The 19187-nt window shown below is 45.2% G+C and overlaps 1 protein-coding gene across 2 annotated transcripts in view; it reads right to left on the minus strand.

Annotated features, from left to right (window-relative positions):
• Positions 1 to 19187, minus strand: part of arhgap35a (Rho GTPase activating protein 35a) — a 70520-nt gene that overhangs the window by 15010 nt on the left and 36323 nt on the right. For both annotated transcript variants that reach the window (XM_050061953.1, XM_050061962.1), the window contains 2 exons: positions 7401 to 11250; positions 1894 to 2035 (listed from right to left, as the gene is read on the minus strand). In XM_050061953.1, coding sequence (XP_049917910.1) covers positions 1894 to 2035; positions 7401 to 11138 — 3880 coding nt within the window. In that variant the 5' untranslated portion in view covers positions 11139 to 11250. The remainder of the gene's footprint in view (positions 1 to 1893; positions 2036 to 7400; positions 11251 to 19187) is intronic.

Genomic DNA, 19187 nt, shown 5'->3' on the forward strand with positions numbered 1-19187 from the left:
AGTATTTTCAGCCCAAACATGTTTTGCAACCAGTTTAAATGAATTTATTAATAAATGAATACATAATTTAGTATTACTCTGCCACAGAGTTATTCCTGGCAGCATGGAGAGAGCGCTTTGAAACATCATTTGGACCTTTATGTCAAAAAATAAAACTGTAACACTTCATTTTACAGGTCCATAATGTCTTGATACTTCTGTGGGAAGTTTCCTGTTAAGAAATACAGTATATAATCTGATACTACGTATAGGAAGCGTAGCCTCTTTTTCTGAGACAGGTCTTTTTATTAGCTAGATATTAGTTGGTTGTGTTCAAATTTTCAGAGGGATTTCAGAGCGTGTATGGAGAAACTTATCTATCACAGTTGTCAGACAGGATTGCGTCGAATTCTTCAAGGTTTTTGGGGGCCTGCTTGTGAATCTTGAGAAAGTAATTTCACTTTCAAAACTTCAACAGTTAGTGTCCTCAGTTCCCAAACACTTGCTGGGTGTTGTTAAAAGAAAGGCGATGTAGCACGGTGGTAAACATGCCCCTGTCCCTGACCCCTGTAGATATGCTGCAGGCTTTAAATTCAGCATGAGTGTATATTGTGTACTGTATTCAATTGCACAAAGGTCAGAAAGCATTGCATTCTGTCTATTTATTTCTTACACAGTGTTCAGGGTTGTATTAAAAAATGTTGAGGTATTTGGTGGTAGAAAGGTGGCAGACTGACTCTTGACTTCAGTATCTAAAATCCTGGTTACAGCCCAGCTAAGAGACGTGTACAAATATCTATACATATGCATTGACCCTGAACTAAGTCGCCTCTGGTTTAGTAGTAACAGCTGGTGGCAGACTGAGAGACAAGCTGGCAGTCCTGGGGCAATGGGGCACCAGAAGAGCCTGGCAGGGGGTTTGGCATCTGGGCAAAAGGGTAGCAAGGTTAGGAGAGGCTATCCAACCACATCTGTGCTCCCAGTGCTTCCAGGGAGGAGACAGGAGGAGGTACGGGTGTGTGTGTGTGTGTGTGTGTGTGTGTGTGTGTGGATGACTGGTGGCAACAGTTTGAAAACCTGTTTCTCTAATCTACGCAACAAATTCAAGGTTAATCGAAGCAGATGAAAGTATTTTAGTTAAAACACATGGAGCCATTCTGACATTATGCTCCGTGACAAACCTAGTCGCTGCTTAAAATCCCCCTTGGCTTTTCGCATCAGCATCATTGGCCTGAATGAGGCTCAGATGACTCATTTTTAAGTTAACACTATGACCGTAACCACTGGAAACAGAAGCCAGCATGATCTGCTTGGTCTTTTTACTAGAGCCAGTTCAGGAGTTGCCACACAAACCCTTGGTAACGATATTTCTATAATAATCACACAAACAATGAACCTGCTTCACCCGTGAGTCTTATCACGCCTCATTTTTGCTTTTTTTTATGACACAACTGTTTCGGCTATCAAAAAAAGTAAGTTAACACCCCAACCTGGTTCACATCCCTGGAGGTGCATACCTATAAAGCCTACAGCTCAACAAAGCTGTACCATTTATCAAACCTGAACAAAGAGTAAGGGAGACACAAAGGAAAGCACGGACACACATGCACATAGACACAAAGGCTGTGTGTGATTTGAGGAGGACCGCAGAATCACACACTTAGCAACGAAGACCACAGTACAAAACAATCCCACCGGGGAGGAGGATTAAGATAAGGGAAAAAAATATAGGGGAATAAAAAAAGGCAGCTCAAAGGAGACAGGTATAGTGTACGCAGAGGCAGATGGATCCTTTGAAATAATTTCAAAAAAAGGTAATACCTAAATGACTGAAAATAACAGCCTATTTTGCGTCCGACTTGATGCCATTAAGCGTCTGTGCTCCTTATTATGTAAAGCAAAACAGATTCTTACCTGTTGTTTCAATGAAACGAATGCACTTCTCGATGAAGATGGGGATCGGTCGCTCAGGAGTGACGACGGTGGACAGTGGCATACCAAAGTAGTTGCTCTCGATGGGCTTCGAGATGGAATGCCTAGGTTTGGGTCGTGGTTTCTGGAAGTAAATTGCAAAGAAAGAGCAGATTACTCCGAGGATTCCGAGACGAAATTCAACATTATTTGAGGCTGACTGGCATCGACACTGCTGACACAGGCACACATTTCCAAAATGACACCGAGCCTTGGGGCATTGTTCTAGAAATGACTTGATTTAAATGGAAAAGACCGTGACATTATTTTAAAGTGACTGTTTTTATGTTTGTACCTAGCTGAGCAAGAAGACATGCACACACACACACACCGTTCCCGCACATTCCTTCAAACCTTAACCTGATAAGTCATCAAACATTCCTGCCTGTTTTGTGCATAAATGAGATATACATCAGCTCGTCACTCTGGTCCCTTCATCCTTGCCCTCCTTCCTTGGGCATTCTCTGCTTCCCTTTCTCCCTCTCTCTCTCTACTGCACTGCAGCTCTCACATAATCAAACTCTCTTATTCATTGTTTAATTACTTTCTAACTCCTGTTATTCTCCTGTTAAGAGACCTCTAATGCACTCCTGCAACATTTGCTGCCTGCCTCCGTATGGCTGTGGCATCAGCAGTAATTGTACTGTTCTTTAATGGTGTTCAGTGGGAATGTTTTGAAGGCCCCTAAGGCCTGGATCTCTAGTAAGTCTGTCAGCCCCCTGAGGTTCTGCCCTGGCAGGCTGGGTGGTGAGGCAGGGATGCATGGTTGGCTGGGCACACAGACTGTGGGAGCAATGCAGGCCTGACAGACAGACACAGGAAAGGAGCAGAGGAGTGCTCATTAGAGAGAAGGAGCCCGGCGTGCCCTCTGCTCCAGACACTGGCCTCACCGCACTCCACCAAACATTTTCGATAGCATGTATATACACACTAACTCACAGCGGTACTCAAGGAAACAAGCGGGGAAACACTAATTAAGACGGAGCAGATCAACACAAGCTCACCTGGACGTTTCTCTGCACTGCATGTTTGAGCAGTTAAGTGAATTTATTCTGTTGTAAATCTATGTTATCTTTCAGCTGGCTTTCATTACCACCTCAAAGAGCCTGACCGACACATGCGCAGGCACATATCATGGGCTAATATGTGGTTATTACAGACACATTAATATCAGCGAGTGTGTTGGGAGACACCTAAGCGAGATGGAAAGGTAAACTGCAGCTATATATGCTTTGTTGGTGGCTTTCTTATGGACATTTTATCTTTAATTTTTCTCATCTTGCTTTCTATTAAAATTAAAAATGGCTTTCATTTCAGAGGTCTAGTGTGTAGGATTTAGTGGCACCTAGCTGTGAGGTTGCATGACTGAAACTTCTCCTGTGTGCTGCATGTGTACACGAATGACCCTATCTAGAGCCAGTGTTTGGTTTGTCCATTCTGGGCTGATGTAGAAACAACATGGCTGACACTGTGGTAGAGGACCCGCTCTGTATGTAGATATAAATGGCTCATTCTAAGGCAACAAAAACATGAGACTTCTTTTCAGGTGATTATAAACTACTGAAAACATAGTAATGAATATTATATTCCATTTCTGCCAATAGATGCCCCATAATCCTGCACACTGGACCTTTAATGATGTTAACCATTTAATAATTACTGTTGTTAACATGCCTTTTTCACAAGAATGTTTGTGTAAAAGAAGAATACTGGTCAATATATTGTTATATTCTTCTCAAGTATCGATATCAATATTGGCCTCACAGATCAAGTATCATCCAGGCTCTTCTTTCTGGGGTGTTTTCCTATGATAAACTGCATAAAAAGGGCACTGTCGCTACTTCACCAGTCAACTGGGTGCTTAAGTGTCGGGAAAACAAAATGTCAAAGATAACTCGATAACACCGACTGGCTCACTAGAAGAGTCTGCACTTCATTCAGCGAGGCCCCCGAGATGCCAATGGAGGCTCTGTGTTGAAACGCATCTAGGTTCAATAACTGCAGACTTTCCCAGCAAATCGGTAACTGCTGCCCAGTTATCTTTCTATTATGAGCCCCGCATGAGCCGAATCCTGACTGGAATTCCTTCACTTATCATTCGCTGCTAACTCCCCCGCCGCCCTGCCCGATCCTCCTGTGATGCTCGACGTACAAAACGTACATGTGAAGTGTGTACTCACACATGCACAAAACACCCACATGGGGGTTTAGTTGAATTAAAGTGGTAGTAATGTGACGCTACAAGACAACAGCCTCCGTGGTGGTGGAGAGCTAGACTGCCAGCTTGGTTTTAAGCTCCAAGTAGCAGCTCATAATTTATTTGTGTCCTATCACACTGACTGTGTTGTATATCTATGCCCTATCTCACTTTAGCAGACTGTCTCTATACTCCCCCGCCCCCCCGCCTTCTCTCTTCCACCCACTTTTCTCTCTCACTGTCTTCTCCCCCTGCAGTTTTGCCTTCTGGCCACTCCTTTTAGTTGCTGACTGAGACAGGATATGTTGCCAGCGCTGAGAAGACAAAACAGACCTCTACCACAAAAGACAAACAAAACACATCCTTAATAATAACATACAGACACCATGGTGAGCGTTTACATACACAGCGCGCTGTAGGATGCTGAAACACAAAGCCGCAATACAAAAAAAAAAATACCAGTTCTATCACAACTCTTATTTTTTCTCCGGCTCCATTTCATTTTCTTTCTGTGGTTTTGTTTTCTCCGTCTCTTTTGATTGTCTCCTTCCCTCTTATTTCTCGTACGGAGGACACTAGACTGGAACTAGGTGACTGAGGAATTTGAAGCATTCCTCTTGCTGGCTGAGGAGGTTTGAAAAAAGCTGCAGGAGAGAGAGAGAGGAAATGTTTCCGGCCTCTCACTGAGGGAGGGCAGGCGGGACAGACACACAGTTGGTCATTGCCTGAGGTAAAGGGGCTTTTAAAACAGGCCCAGAGTCTAGTTTTAATTATTTGTTCCTACTTGTCATGACTCAAGAGTGGTAGACAGTTCCCTAAGGCTGTGACTAGGAAAGTGTTTACACTGCATAAACCCACATCTTCACCCTAAAACTAAAAGTCTGACTGGTTGTCAACCCTGAAAAGCCACTAAAAGGAGCGTCTGGTCCCGCACCAAGTCACTGCTGCAGCACGCCTCCATGAGATGACCACATAACTCAATAACATGCCAGTTACCCTGAGGGGGTTTCAGGCTGCAGCAGATTGAAAATGGACTCTTATCTTTCAGACAGCTGCTTAGAAAACAGGTGATGGAACTTGAGCACATTGTTACAACCACAATTAAGCAATAATGGCCTTAATGCGGATATCCAGATCCCAGACCTGCTGTAGGGCACAAATCAGAGGCACTAATTAGAGCAACGGTGACGACACCTATCTAAGTTCTGCTGGCTTTAATTTTCTTGGGGGTTTGTTTTGAAACTCGGCTAATAATGTGTCATGTGATACATTATTGATCCCTCGCTGCCCTTAAAGGACTGGGTCAGAGCACAGGGTCAGGTGGAAGTCAGAGCTACTGGAGCTTACTTGCTAACACGGGACCTAAACTGTGCTTTCCAATTCATTGGCAATCTGTCCTTGCACATTTTTTCAGAAGGACAAATGACACTGAGTACACTTTGTGCTAAGTTGGTTAGTGCCTGAAGGAAAGAACGTGGTAAAGGCAGTTAGAGTTATGTGAGAGGACAGCCTTCACGCAGGTACTTGGACATCACAGCTGAGTGTGTGAAAACATTAATCATCCCCCTCCTGTTCCACCCTTCTGACAGCCATGGTAATTATCACAGTCGCTCAACATACACAGCTGTAACTCCTGTTCAGCTGACACTTCTGTACCACGCCATGTGTGTGAATTAACAGCATACCTGAATGATAAGCCTAACAGGGTAAGGTCAAAACTATCGTCACAACACGTGTGAGAGACAAGCACGGCAACGAACAGGAGAGGGGCAGACAGAGGCTAAGAGGATAAAGAGATATGAGGAGAACATAATGGAGGGAGAGAGAAAGACTGTGACAGGAATGTGAGAGGCAGAAAGTATGAATCAGCAAGAAGAGAAGACAAACACTGTGAATATGAGAGAATGAAAGGAAGGAAGCAAAGAAAGCCAAGCTGACGGGGAAAGATTTGGAGTCTTAGGAACAAGCTGACCAGTCTTGGCACACGCTTCACTGCAGCACCACAACAGTCCACAGTAAACAACGCTGCCTTAACGAGATGATGCTGATGTCAATCACTGGATCACTAACGGCAAAGGCACCGCACCCGCTGGCAACCAGGTTGTAAACATTGCTTAGCCATACTACAAGCAAGGCAGAAAGCAAGGTGACTGCATAATCAGGTTTTGTAAATGATAATTAAGGAGTGACGGACTCCTGTGCAGAAATTTTCTCAGCTTTTTTTCTCTTGTTAATACTATTGTTTCCTGAGCAGCAGGGGTGTTACACTTAATTTTCTCAGATATAACATTAGCTTTAATTTCTCTTCATGTACCACTAGAGCGAGAATTGTGAGAATTGTGTTGATGCTCTTAAAATCTTGCTATAAAAAATGTCAAACATCATTATGCCGGCTTTTATATAATGGGAGGCCTGATGCAGCCAAGCAGACATACACATGAGCACAGACAGATAAAATAGCACAGTGTATACTGTGGCTCTGTCCCTATTCATTAAGGCTTTCTGCCTTCTGGTATAGAAGTTCAGTGACTGGAGTTTGTCTCTTTTTCCTCTGATTATCTGGCTAGTTTATGGAGCTCTCACAAAGCGGTCAGGGAAAAAAAAATAGCAGACATGTTTTTCGAGGAACTCCTACAGTGTGCCATGTTTGCTAAACTGCAGAGAGCAGAGAGATTATACTGAACTCATTAGTGATTCCACAACTTAAATGATTACACAGTTATACACAAAAGCAAAGGTGTTCAATCTAAGCCATAAACAAATGTCTGTCCCTAACAAACATCTGTCCATAAACAAATAAATGTGCTTATATACTTCAGACAAAGCTTTATGACTGCACAACATCCTGAGTCAGCCATTACTTACAATTTACAGTAAGTGTTTTGCTCAAAAATTAAATTTCCACTCATTAAACAAGTGGCACTTCCCCTGTCAAAATACTCACAAGGGCACGACACTTTTTAGTTAGGAGGTTATTTTAAGCCTTGGTTAAGAAAACTCTCAATATTTCAAGATGACTGAAGTGATTAATTTGGGCAGTGTTCCAAAATAAATATGCATAATTTTGGAATAACACTGCTGTGTTTGTGAATAGCTGAATCAACTAATTAAAAGTAAGTGTTTTTTAATTTAAATAAAACTTAATTTAAGATTTAACCCTTCTTTAGTCTTTTCACAGAGTGCAGACATATTTGAATATTTAACCCATACATCACTCATATCTCACAAAAACAGAGGATGCAACAACACTAACCTTTGCATTTCTGCGCAGGCTCTTCAGAATATTTCTCCTTTTGGGGTCTTCACTCTCTTCGATGGAGTTGTCTTTCTGGGCTCCTCCGTCATCCTGGCTAGCCTTGGGTGGACCGCCCATCTCATCATCACTGCCTATTGAGAAGCTCGTCCTGAAACTGCTGAACTTGCCAAGCCGTTTGGATCTGTCTCTGTAAAGCTTGGGCTTTACCCCGATGGCGGACAACTTTCTCCTGCGCTCTAGTGAGCTGCTATCAGCCTCACTGTCTGAGCCATTCCCCCCGGCACTCCCGTTGGAGTGACCCTTGTTGGCGTTGCGGATGGTGATAATCTTGCCCTGTGTGCTGTCATGAGGGACAGAGTATATATTTTCCTCCTCTGTGGGTCGAGGTTTGCTCACAGCATCCATGGGCTCTGCGTAGTCTGAGGGGTCATAGCCACCATCGCTACCTGGAGCCCAGGTGACAGCTTGGGGCAAGGAGCGGCGGTTGGTGCCACCCTGCTGGTCCATGTAGGGGCCGAGGTTAACCTTACGGACAGGCTTGGGCTTCACTTGTGGAGGAACCTTGTTGTTCAGCTTGCTCTCAAAGGTGCTAAGCTCAGAAATGACAGAGAAGGTATCACTTGAATCCAGATCTGGCAGCTTAAAGGTTCCAAGGTGGGAACTGAGACTGCCATCCTCCCTCAAGGTAGGGTAAGGTGGTGATGGTTCGATATCATCCTCTGAGTCCATGAGAATGTTAACTGGACTAGGAGAGCCACAGCGAGGGCTGATGCTCTCATTGGTACATGCCTCTGCCACATTGTCATACATGTGTGTAGCCTCAACAATAGTGCGCTTCTCTACCGCCTCCTTGAAGAAGGACTGGAAAAGGTCTATCTTATGAAGGCCCCCCACTACCCCACCATGTCCACATATTACTGTGTTAAACCTGGCCTCTATTTCATGGGCCAGTTCCTCTCCCTGACTGACCTGCTCCTTTGCTGACTCTGAGTCCGACAGCTCCATCTGGCTCTCCCCTACTGCTAGCAACTGGACTGGGATGATATCTTGGACCTCACACAGAAAAGCACATAATGTCTCCATAGAGGCCTTGCGGCGAGCAGAGTAAACTGCAATGTAGCCATGGACGAGCTTGGTCTTGCGGAGCGAGAATGAGGAATGAAAGGAGAGCAGTGACAGCTCAATATTCTGCCTCTGACCTCCTATACTGAGATCCAGCAAAACGGAGGTGCCACTGCTGAGGCTGGAGGCAGGACGACAATGCTGGGGTAACAGGAAGGGAGCAAGGAGCTGGTCTATGTCGTATGTGTCACCACACATCAGGCACATGACTATCCTCAGGTCTGCCTCTAGCATCGGCTGGGACTGAGAGTCTCTGAAAGCAGAGGATGGAGGGGGTAAAGGAGGGGAGCTGCTTCCCACACTCCTCCTTGATTCTAAGAGGCCCTTGAGCATCTGGTTGATCTGCCTCTCATTGACGTTGCGACCGTATCCCATGCCTGGAGAGGCAGGGTCTAGGTAGGCACACTGCAACTTTCCAGCCACCTGCTGCCCTTGTTGGATAAGAGTCTGAGCTGTCTCCCCTCCAATGTCTCCAATGGACCCCACCCCCCGCTTGGTGACCAGAAGGAGGGACAGCGGGAGTTGGGCTAAGCTGTTTTCCCTTTCCCTTCTGCTTATAGTTGATTCCCTAAGCTTCTCTAAACTCTCGACAACATAAGAGAGGGATTCCTTTGAGTTGTACAAACACAGGCAACCATGGGGTGTAAAGGTTGGCGTGTGGAATGAATTGACTGGCAGACGTACATTGCCCTCTATTGGACGAAGAGCTAACTCATACATCTTGCCATCTAACACGTACCGGTCATCACTGGTGCACAAGGCCCTTATCTCATTTGCCATTTCTCTGGCTAGCCCATCTTTCCCTAAGATGACAAGATTTATCCTTTCAGCCCTCCCCAAATCCAGTCTTGAACTATCTGATGATGGGTAGCGGGTAGGGAATCTGGAGGCCAGGATCTGCTCTATCTTACTGTCCACACAGTGGGGGCTGTTGGGACAGGTGTCCTTTGTAGGATGGTACACAAAGTGGATATGTTTCAACACCAGAGCATCCCTTTCTGCCTGCAGCTTCTGTAGGGCTTTAAACCTTTGTTCCTCTCCCAACACCTCCTGAATGGCTCCCATTTTCTCTTTACTCGGCTTTGCATCCACTTCCAGCTCGTAAAAGAGCTCAGAGTATTCAAGAAGCAGCTCCTGAAAGTCCTCTTTGGCTCGGTCAATGATTTCCTTCTGGTGTTTGTTGTAGATATCCAGATATTCAGCCTCATCCAGCCACTGGTAGAAGTCTTCATTCATGATGAAGCTTCGGGCCTCCTCCCAGGGTTTCCCTGGTGTGATGAAAGGAGAGACACTTAGCTTCTCCTTGAACTCCCATCTCATCTCAGCCCGTTTGCGCTCATTCCTTAGCTGCTCGAGGTGGGTCTCATAGATAGATTCAGCTGCGGGGGTCTCCAGGAGGTCTTGGGGAATTCGATCATCCTCCATGTTATCAATGTGTGGTGTGGTCTCCCAAGGGGTGTCATCTAGCACTACAAACCACTGGGAGAAATCTCTCTTTGTCTCCAGGACTTTCTGAACCCCAGACCAGCTCAAGTGGTCTATCTCATCCAACTCTGGTAACAGTACTGACAAGGCCTGTGGTAGAGTACTTAGATAGACCTTCCTACGTTTCTCTATATGCTCTTGTTTAAGTCTATGCACATGCTGCTGGAAGAGCTTCTTGGCTTTAGCTGTCCCCTCAAGGAAAACATAGTCCTTGTACTCAGGGGCAGACTGCATGCGGCGACTGACAGTGGGCCATGTCTCATTGTGATTCTTCACAATTCGGTTGACCAGCCACTCATAGCGGTCTTTGGCTGAGGCAATCTGTTGACTCTGCTGTTTCAGTGCCTCAAAGTAAGGGATGATCTTGGGCTTTCCCCTACTCTTGTCTATTAGCTGAACCAGTGTAAGAAAGGCTAGATCAACGTTGACATTAGAGCGTGCTGATGTTTCTACCACCTGTAGGTTCTTCTTGGCTAGGGCAAAAGTGTGCGAGTCTTTAATATAGCGCTCAACTCCTTCATCACATTTGGTGAGAACCAGTACCACAGGTTTCTTCGTTTTGGCTAGCTGGTTGTACAGATTGGTAACAAACTTCATCTGGTCCTCAAAGCTCCGATTCATACCCCTGCTAACATCCACACAGAGTAAGAAGCCATCCACCACAAGCTTGCCTTCAGGCATCTGCTTCTGCTCAAAGTCCTGCTCCAGTCCCAGCTGGTCTGTGCAAAAGTACATCAGCTTCTCAGCCGAAGCCAGCTTGGTGGAAGCCGCTCTCTTAATGTACGGCTGGAGCGCCGTGCTTCTGTGTGGCTGGAACGTCTGATCATCAATGAACTCCGTCTGCTCCACCACATTCATACGGCATTCGGGCCCCTCCTCCAGCGTTCGCCCGGCCTCTCCCCAGAACAGGAAGTGATCATTGTTCACCACACGGCCTCCAAAGTCACTGGTGCTGAGAACGGAGGTGTGGTCTAGATGGAAGTCATCTGCACTTGGCCGGACAAAGCGGTTACACAGGCAAGACTTGCCCACACCACACTGGCCTTTCTCCTTCTCCGTGCCGGACAGCCCAACCACGACCAGGTTGTAGGTGGGTGCCCGGACATCTTGCTTTTTGGCCATCATCATCGCTGGCAGAGGCTCATCCTGCCATGCTGGCCACTAGCTCTAGGGAGAGGAGAAGGCTGCCAGGAAAGGAGGGTTTCCATGCAAGAGGAACTCACTGCGCTGGGGTTTGGTCCTGCATGATAGAGAGAGACAGAGAGAGAATGGGAGATATAATTAATCTAGAGACATACAGAAACATACATTCCAATGACAGGCTTTATTATTAGAAAGCTATTGTGTCTCATCTAAATTCTTACAGTGTGCCTATGTGCTGTTAATAATGTTTAATCTGTGATCCTATTTCTCCACTGAGTGTTTCCTGAAAAGATTGAGGTCAGTGGCAAAGCTGCTGGAATGCTGCACATTACTTAACCCAGCTGTAGCTCAGTAAAAGGCAATTTTTCCCCATTTAACTCATTTAATTTTTATACTGCCAGGACTTCACAGCTAACAGTGGTGCCTTCCACATTTCCTTCCTATGTTCGTTGAGTCTCAGTATGTGTTTTGGCTTATTATCCCAACATCTAACACTATGGTTGGTCGTCTCACTGCCAGCAGCAGTAGAATAAAGTTATGTGGGGTTTTCACTATCGCAGAAAACAGACACATGAACGTGCACACAAACACACGCACCACCACACACTTGTGAAAACAGGCACACTAAGCTCCCTGCACCCCAAATGAAAGACACACACAAGAAGATGAAAGCAGATAAGTGTTCCAGAGCTAAAGTTACTAATTGGCCAACTAGGGAAAGCCATCTGCATTTTAAAAGGCTGCATTGCCTGTTGGCTGACTCATCTCCATCAAAAACATGTTTTCCTATGTTTCTCACTATACAGCACTCTGCAAACAGATCAGAGTTGGCTGGTGTACCATCACTAATGTCTCAACATATTTACCTACAGTACAGGCAACAAACTGGTGCCGTGCTGTCGAGAAATAGCACATACAAACACATATAGAGGCTTAGTTGGCTGGCCAATCTCTGTATCATTTATTCCATTAGTAGATCCGACCTAAAAATAACGAGGGAGAGGATGAGAGATGGGGGATGCTCTTTGTGGAATGGCCCTCTTTGACAGCATAATTTGCGAGGAACAAAAATCTTTCAAGACAGCTAGCACACAGACTTGCAGTACGAGACCACCCCCTCCATGTCATAACTGAGGCGTTAATGTAGTAAAACAGACATTAAAACCACTATTAAACATGAATAGCTCTTTTGACAGAGAGCACAAAAGCAGACAAAGCCTTCGTTGCTGCTGAATTGAATTTGTCAGACAACAGAGAACTGTGGATGCGCAAAGATGAACTTCAAAGCCCAACATTGCCCACCAGAGGGGGAGACAATAAAAAGGAAATGGTAGGAGGAGTAAGAAACTCACTACAGTGGAACACACTGTAGATAAAAAACACAGCTTCACACCTGCCTTGTATCGACTACTGCATATACTGTACATTTCCGAGTTTTACTTGAAAGCTGAGTGCCACTAATCGAAGTTCAAAGCTGACAGTTATGGCGGAGCCTTGAAATCCTGAGTTTTACTAAAGCAAATTCCAATCAGACTGTGAATTAACATTTGAGAGGCGAGACCTCCCCAGTGCTGCACCAGGTGTATAACCAAGTGCCAGCAGAAAAAGGAATCAATATCAAAAAGAATGTCTGGTGTTTTGATATTTGTAGAGGAAACATGCATGAAAAATGGATCAAGGCACTCAGGGGTAGACCTGTTCTCTGTATTAATAAGTTGTAGTGTGTGTTATGCTCAGCCAGGCTGGCTGGCCGATACTTTTGGAATAGGTATATGACCTGGGTATTATGGTTAATTCATAGCCTTCTCTTTGCAGCCTCTCTTGTAAGTATGTTTACTGCGTGTGTGTTTATTTTCCTCTCCGTATGCTTGTGTGTGTGTGTGTGTGTGTGTGTGTGTGTGTGTGTGTGTGTGTGCGCGCGCACCAGATATGAACACAACCAGTGGGAAAACAGTACAGTACACCCAGCCTAGACTTGCCTAGCCTTGGCTCGATGAGAAGAACTGCAGGTGTGGTATCTATAGAGCTGGAGTCAGCAGGTTAAAAGCGCACCTGTGCCCTGACCTAGTCATGTTCACATTACAGAGCAGACAGCCTCGACTACAATCAGCCACAAAAACATAACCTGCTGCCCCTGGATATGGTCCGCTGGCCAAACAGAACTTGCATCCAGCCTGTTAATCATCATTTTTTTATATACTTTATCTACATGATCCCACCCACCAGGTTCACAGGAATAAAAATGTGATGGGATGTCCATTCACTATGAAGCCTGAAAATAAATACCTCTAATGTCTTGTGGAGCTGATTTATCAGCAGTTACTTACTAAATAATTACAATTACGTGGTGCAGATCCTTTAAAGACAGTAATTTACTGTAATCTAAATTGTGTATACCAGTATTTTCTTTTCATTCTCTCTCTCTCAGGTAGGTTTGTGAGCTCTGCTATTGGGAAGGTTGCCGTGAACTGCATCTCTGCACAGACTGAACTGTTGTGACATGCTCGAAGTAGCTGCCTACTGAGCTGACAGAGGGTGTTACATACAGATAAGTACAGAGGCTCTGGTGCAGACCCACATTAGCACAAATGACCTATATGAGTTCACACATTAAAATGCACACATGCATATGCACAGTGCACACACACATACACACACAGGCTGCTTGTTTATCCTATGTAACAGCCTGGTGATGAGTGTGTCATGTGTGAAATAGGTCATGTTTGTGACCGGTTGTGAGAGTGTCTGGATTAAATAAAGTCAAGCACTCCTAAAGTCCCTATGGACCTGGAGGCTGGCCAGGCTCAACACTCGCACAGATGCATCGCTAACATCTGCTTCACTGACCCCACCTTTCTTTTTCTAAGAATGTTCTTATGTGTATGCAAATCTTTAAATTCATACACTGTTTGCGACAGTTATACTTGCTGCAGTAGAGTGCAGGTAAGCGTGTGTATGTATGTGACAGAGAGCTGGGGCATTTTTGCAATAACCACAAAAGAAATGGCAAACAAAAGAAAATAATGCACTTTTTTTCCAAGTGTGTCCGAGTGACATGTCAGAGCGAGAGGCAAACAGACAGCTCAGAATTCAATCTTAGGTGATGTGAGGATGCATCAGTTTAAAACACAGCAGCAGCAGATAATGGAAGAAAATAAAATGCCTCATGAGACTGACTGCTCTGCCCGGGCCAAACTGACAGAAACATGGAACATATATGACATTACAACTGCACAATTCAGCTTGTTTCAACAGCCTGTCTACTGGCAGTCCAAGTGCAACATTTCATACACAATAGATCGAGTCATTTAGGGAATACATTTCCTCTTTTCGCAGACCTATAAAGACACCACCGCCTGAGCTAAACTAGCCTTATAATGCGGCAGTCCAGTTACTGAGCACTCAGACAGCCAGTCTCCCAGTTCACCCTGAGGCCTGGTGTCTGGTGCGCATGTCCAGTCACATACCACTGTCTCGAGGCCCAGGGCTGTTTAGGGCTGAGGCAGAGATAGGTTAGGGCCTGCACTGCATCTGCCTCTGACCCTGAAACATGAGGGTAAGCAGAAGAGGAGAGGGAGAGAGAATGGGAGGAGATGCAGGAAGGAGTGGAAGACACTGGGAGGGGGTGGGCAGAGACAGAGGGTGGGAAGTTAGTGCACATGGAGAGGATGGGGGTGTACTGGAGAAGAATGGGTATGAGGGGAAGGGGAGAGAGGTCAGTGGCCTGGGTCATGTGAGCTGCACATTGGAATCCCCTCGGGGAAGAGGGGCAGGGCGTGGCGAGGCCTGGATGAGTTAAGGGTCAGGGTCTGACCTGTCACATTGCTCTCGCCCTGCCTAATCACAAACAGCATTACATACCCAAATACCACATCTTCATTTCCCCGTTGCTTTTTTCCCTCCTTATTTTTCCTTGCAAGAATTTCCCAATCTATTGGTTTAAAACTGTCAAAACAAGAAAGCAAATCTCGCCTTGACTGTAGCAGCCCTTTCTAGGTCACTGACTGGATCAAGGACAAGACGGAAGATAGGATGCATCTGTAGTGTACTGGAGTGCAGCCTGAAGCTAATGCTAGGGTGGCAGGGCGTGAAGTTCATCATAACACGTGCTACAAGGGGCAGTGGGAAAGAGGCTGTGTTCACTGCCTGTGAGGAAAGACTGTGTAGCTTTCACAGGGTGGCTGCATTCCTATTATTACAGGGCAAAGAGGAAGAGTTAGCCAGGGAGTAATTGTCAGTCAGGCCTGTTTTGAAATACCAAAAAATCCTTATTGCTTTGACATGTTCGCTTAAATGGAGAGTGCACATGGGCTGAATGAGATAACCATGCATGTGAGCTGGATCTCAAAAGGAATGTTGCGTGGAAGTGGAAAATTGAAGGGATTAATTTTCCTAATTTAATACAAAATGAAGGGCTTTTATAAAGTCAACATATATAGAGGTACTTAGAGATATCACAGTGATCCTCTTCAAGCTATCCCCTGACACAATGACAAAACTCTCTTACTAATTTCAGTACAGTTCATATGGAAAACTGCTAAACGCAGATAAACACGGAGGCCCACTTGCTTGCATGGTTTTCCTCTAAGCCCTCTGGTTGTACAGTATTATACACTCAGGAAGGCTGGGAGTTGACAGAAACAAAGGTCATGAAATAGTCATGAAGCAGTGTGATGGTGATGATGATGACAGAGAGGCAGCAGGGAAAAAATCTCTCTCCCTTATTCTCTAAGACACCAGGCCGGCTGGCCCTCCCTTTGCTCCAGTCCCCAAACATGTTTCCCCTTCTTTCCTCACTCCTTCTGCATGATGTCAGTCTGCAACCACACGCACTTCCGCTCTGCTCTCTCTTATTATTTTTCTATCTCTCTTGCTCTCACCCACATTATCCTCATCATATAGATTTTCCCATCTCCATCTGTCAAGTTTTTTTTTCCATATAAACTCTTACCCGTCTCCATCACTCTATTCCACCGCCCCCCCCCGCCCCCCCCCCCCCTTATTCTCCGTCTCTCTGGAGACTTGTTGTCCATTAGTACAAAACTAGGGTTGTGGACAGGGGAGTGGGCTGCGGGTGGATGGGGTGGGAGTCCTTATACTGATACAGCTTCCTGCTCAGGCTGTGCTATCTTACCCGTCAAAGGCATAAACAAACATAAAAGATAGATTCTAAATATGATATGAATGCTGATGAAAACAGGTCTGAAACAATTCCATCCTTAAATACCCAAAGGTAAAAAAGTAACACACACACACACACACACACACACACACACACAGATATTCAGGACAAAGTTGGCTAATCTCATTTTCACCAATTTATTCTGGCCATGTCAAACAAACAACAGCCTGGTGACCTTCACCAGAGCATGGAGGAAAATGGAAATCATGTCATTTGTGCACAGGAGTTGACAGGTGAGGCGTAAACAGCTGCTGAAAAAATATATATGTAAAAATCTGCCTTCACGGGGCGTCAGTGGCTTAGTGGATAGAGCAGGCGCCCCATGTACAAGGCTGTTGCTGCAGCGGCCCGGGTTCGACTCCAGCCTGTGGCCCTTTGCTGCATGTCACTCCCTCTCTCTCTCCCCCTTTCACACTTGACTGTCCTATCAATTAAAGGCTAAAATGCCCCAAAATATATCTTAAAAAACCCCCCAAAAAAAACAAAATCTGTCTTCACAACACTTATATTCAGGTTTACCAAGATATTTAGAAGTCCCGATGACATGATTATACTACCATCAAAAGTACCGACACCGCTCTCTCTGTTAAACTGATACAGAGATGCTGTTTTGTAAAGCACCACCCAAGCCTAGCGTCTATGTCTGATGCACTTTCATGAGGTGCTCTGTGGTGCAGTGTATTCAGTGTAACCACTAAAACAGAAGTCATTTGTCTCATCCACGTATCACTCACCAAACAGGAAATTCAAATATCCTTGCTTTTTCCATCGACTGGATGTGTGCAGAAAACAAACACTGCTATCGCACCCTTGCTAATGCATTTCACATGTGGCCAGGCACACAAAACACACCACCAAAACCAATCCAAAAGTAAAGAATAATTGCTTTAAGAAGAAAATACTAACCACAAAAAGCTCAGCACGCCCTGGACCTTTGTCATTACACATAATACATATGTGCACACAACACACAGAAGCAACATTGCAGCACTCTTAACAGCCATCACACATCCAGGTCCTGATCCAGGAGAGCTGGTCAGTTGTGACTGGGATTATGGACATCGTGGATTAGCTACGGCTATTTGCATCATTCCATTTGTGAGTTCACAAGTGGTGCTGGCTGTGCATTAGCATGATCCGATGGCATGGGGATATAACCGCATGAAAAAGTCACCGATAACAAATCCCCCTACTGCTCAACCTCACCACTGACACGTGTGCATAGAAACACATGTATGCATCAAGTTAATGATTAGCTGTTCCATATCTTCTAATACTGCTCCGTTGTGCATACAGTATGATGTTATTTATTTCACACCCATCTGTTATGGCCCAAGTTATCTGTGTATTATAGTTTCTAGTAACTTAAAGTGCAACGGCCATGTACCCAGGCTCTAAATTCATTTCCACATCCTCCCTCCGCCTGGCACTGCAGAGATAGAGGACCAGTTAGTGATGGACCCCCTGAGGAGAGAGGCGGACAGACAGACAGACAGACAGAGAGAGGAAGGAAGGATGCAGGATAAGAGCACAAAAAAAGGGGACACAGACCGTAAACAAACAGTCAACAATTGAAAAGGCAGGATATCGGGGATAAGAGAGAAGGAAGAGGGCAGTGAAGACCATATTCACAGCCTAATCTGAAATTCAAGACTATAACTGAACAGTTCAAGGAGCGGCGGCAAGAAAAGAGCAAGGTTTAAGTCAGATAAAGAGAGGATCTCGAAAGAATGGACAGCCTATTTAGAGAGTGGAAGGAGAGGGTAGAGGAGCAGTGTGTCACTGTGGTTTAACCTCTTCAACTGCACCAGAAGGCCTCACTGATAGCACAGCTAAATATATTATGTGCTGGAAACATGGACAGTGACAGCTATAAATCTGAACTACCACCACATAAAGTCGCTCTTATAAACACACACGTGTGCACAAGTGCTCACAGTGCCGTACCTTCCTCGATGATAAGGTCATTTCTCTCCAGGCTGACAGCGAGCAAGTGAAAGTGAGAGGCTACGGTGTTTCTGCAGCAACAGTTTCAGCTCTCTGACCTTCACGTGAGCTTGATGTTAAGTTAGATTTGATTTCAGTTGCTAATATTTATTCTAAAATCATCTTCAGTTGTTCATGCTAACATGAGATAATGATGAATTTCTTTATATCATTTTAAATTTAATATCTTTGGGTTTTTGGCTGCTGGTGAGACAAAACAAGCAATCTGAAGAGGTCATCTTGGGGTTAGTAAAACATACTTGTTTGGGATTTGGGGGACTAAACACTGACAGTTGTGCACTCTCATTGTGCACTTTGGTACATGGTAACATTTTGCCCAGGAATTCCCTGTTCAACAGGCTATACAACACCAACGACAACAACAAGTGTTGCTTTACATGCACGGTCAGAAAAACAGACAAGCCTGTGTTTTCCTTTGGCACAAAAGCTCATCTGTGGGCCTCTGCTCTCCCTCCCACTTAATTCCTTCTGCTAGGCATGAACTGCCTTACTCCTCATTTCTTTCAGTGCCCCCTGGCCCTTGTCTAATTCTCCCTGTATTTCCTGTCTTCCTCAGTCTTAGCATGTCTCTGCTGCACTCTGTCTCTCTCTCTCTCCCTCTCTCAGCTCCATCTTCTCCTGCAATAGTACCTAACCTCATGGCCCAGCCCCCTGTCAGACTAGCAGACTGTCTGCTGGTGATATTAGCATACATCTGATCCCTGCTCCCCTGCTCGAAGGCTTGTCAGCATCAGCACAACTGTATACACACATTTAGACATCCAATACAGCTGTCCTGTCCTCCCAGCCAAACTCGATGCAACAGCACAAACAAACAGCTACAACGCAGACAGTTATAGACCCAA

This window comes from Epinephelus moara, chromosome 2, assembly GCF_006386435.1.
Source record: "Epinephelus moara isolate mb chromosome 2, YSFRI_EMoa_1.0, whole genome shotgun sequence".
Taxonomy (NCBI): domain Eukaryota; kingdom Metazoa; phylum Chordata; class Actinopteri; order Perciformes; family Serranidae; genus Epinephelus; species Epinephelus moara.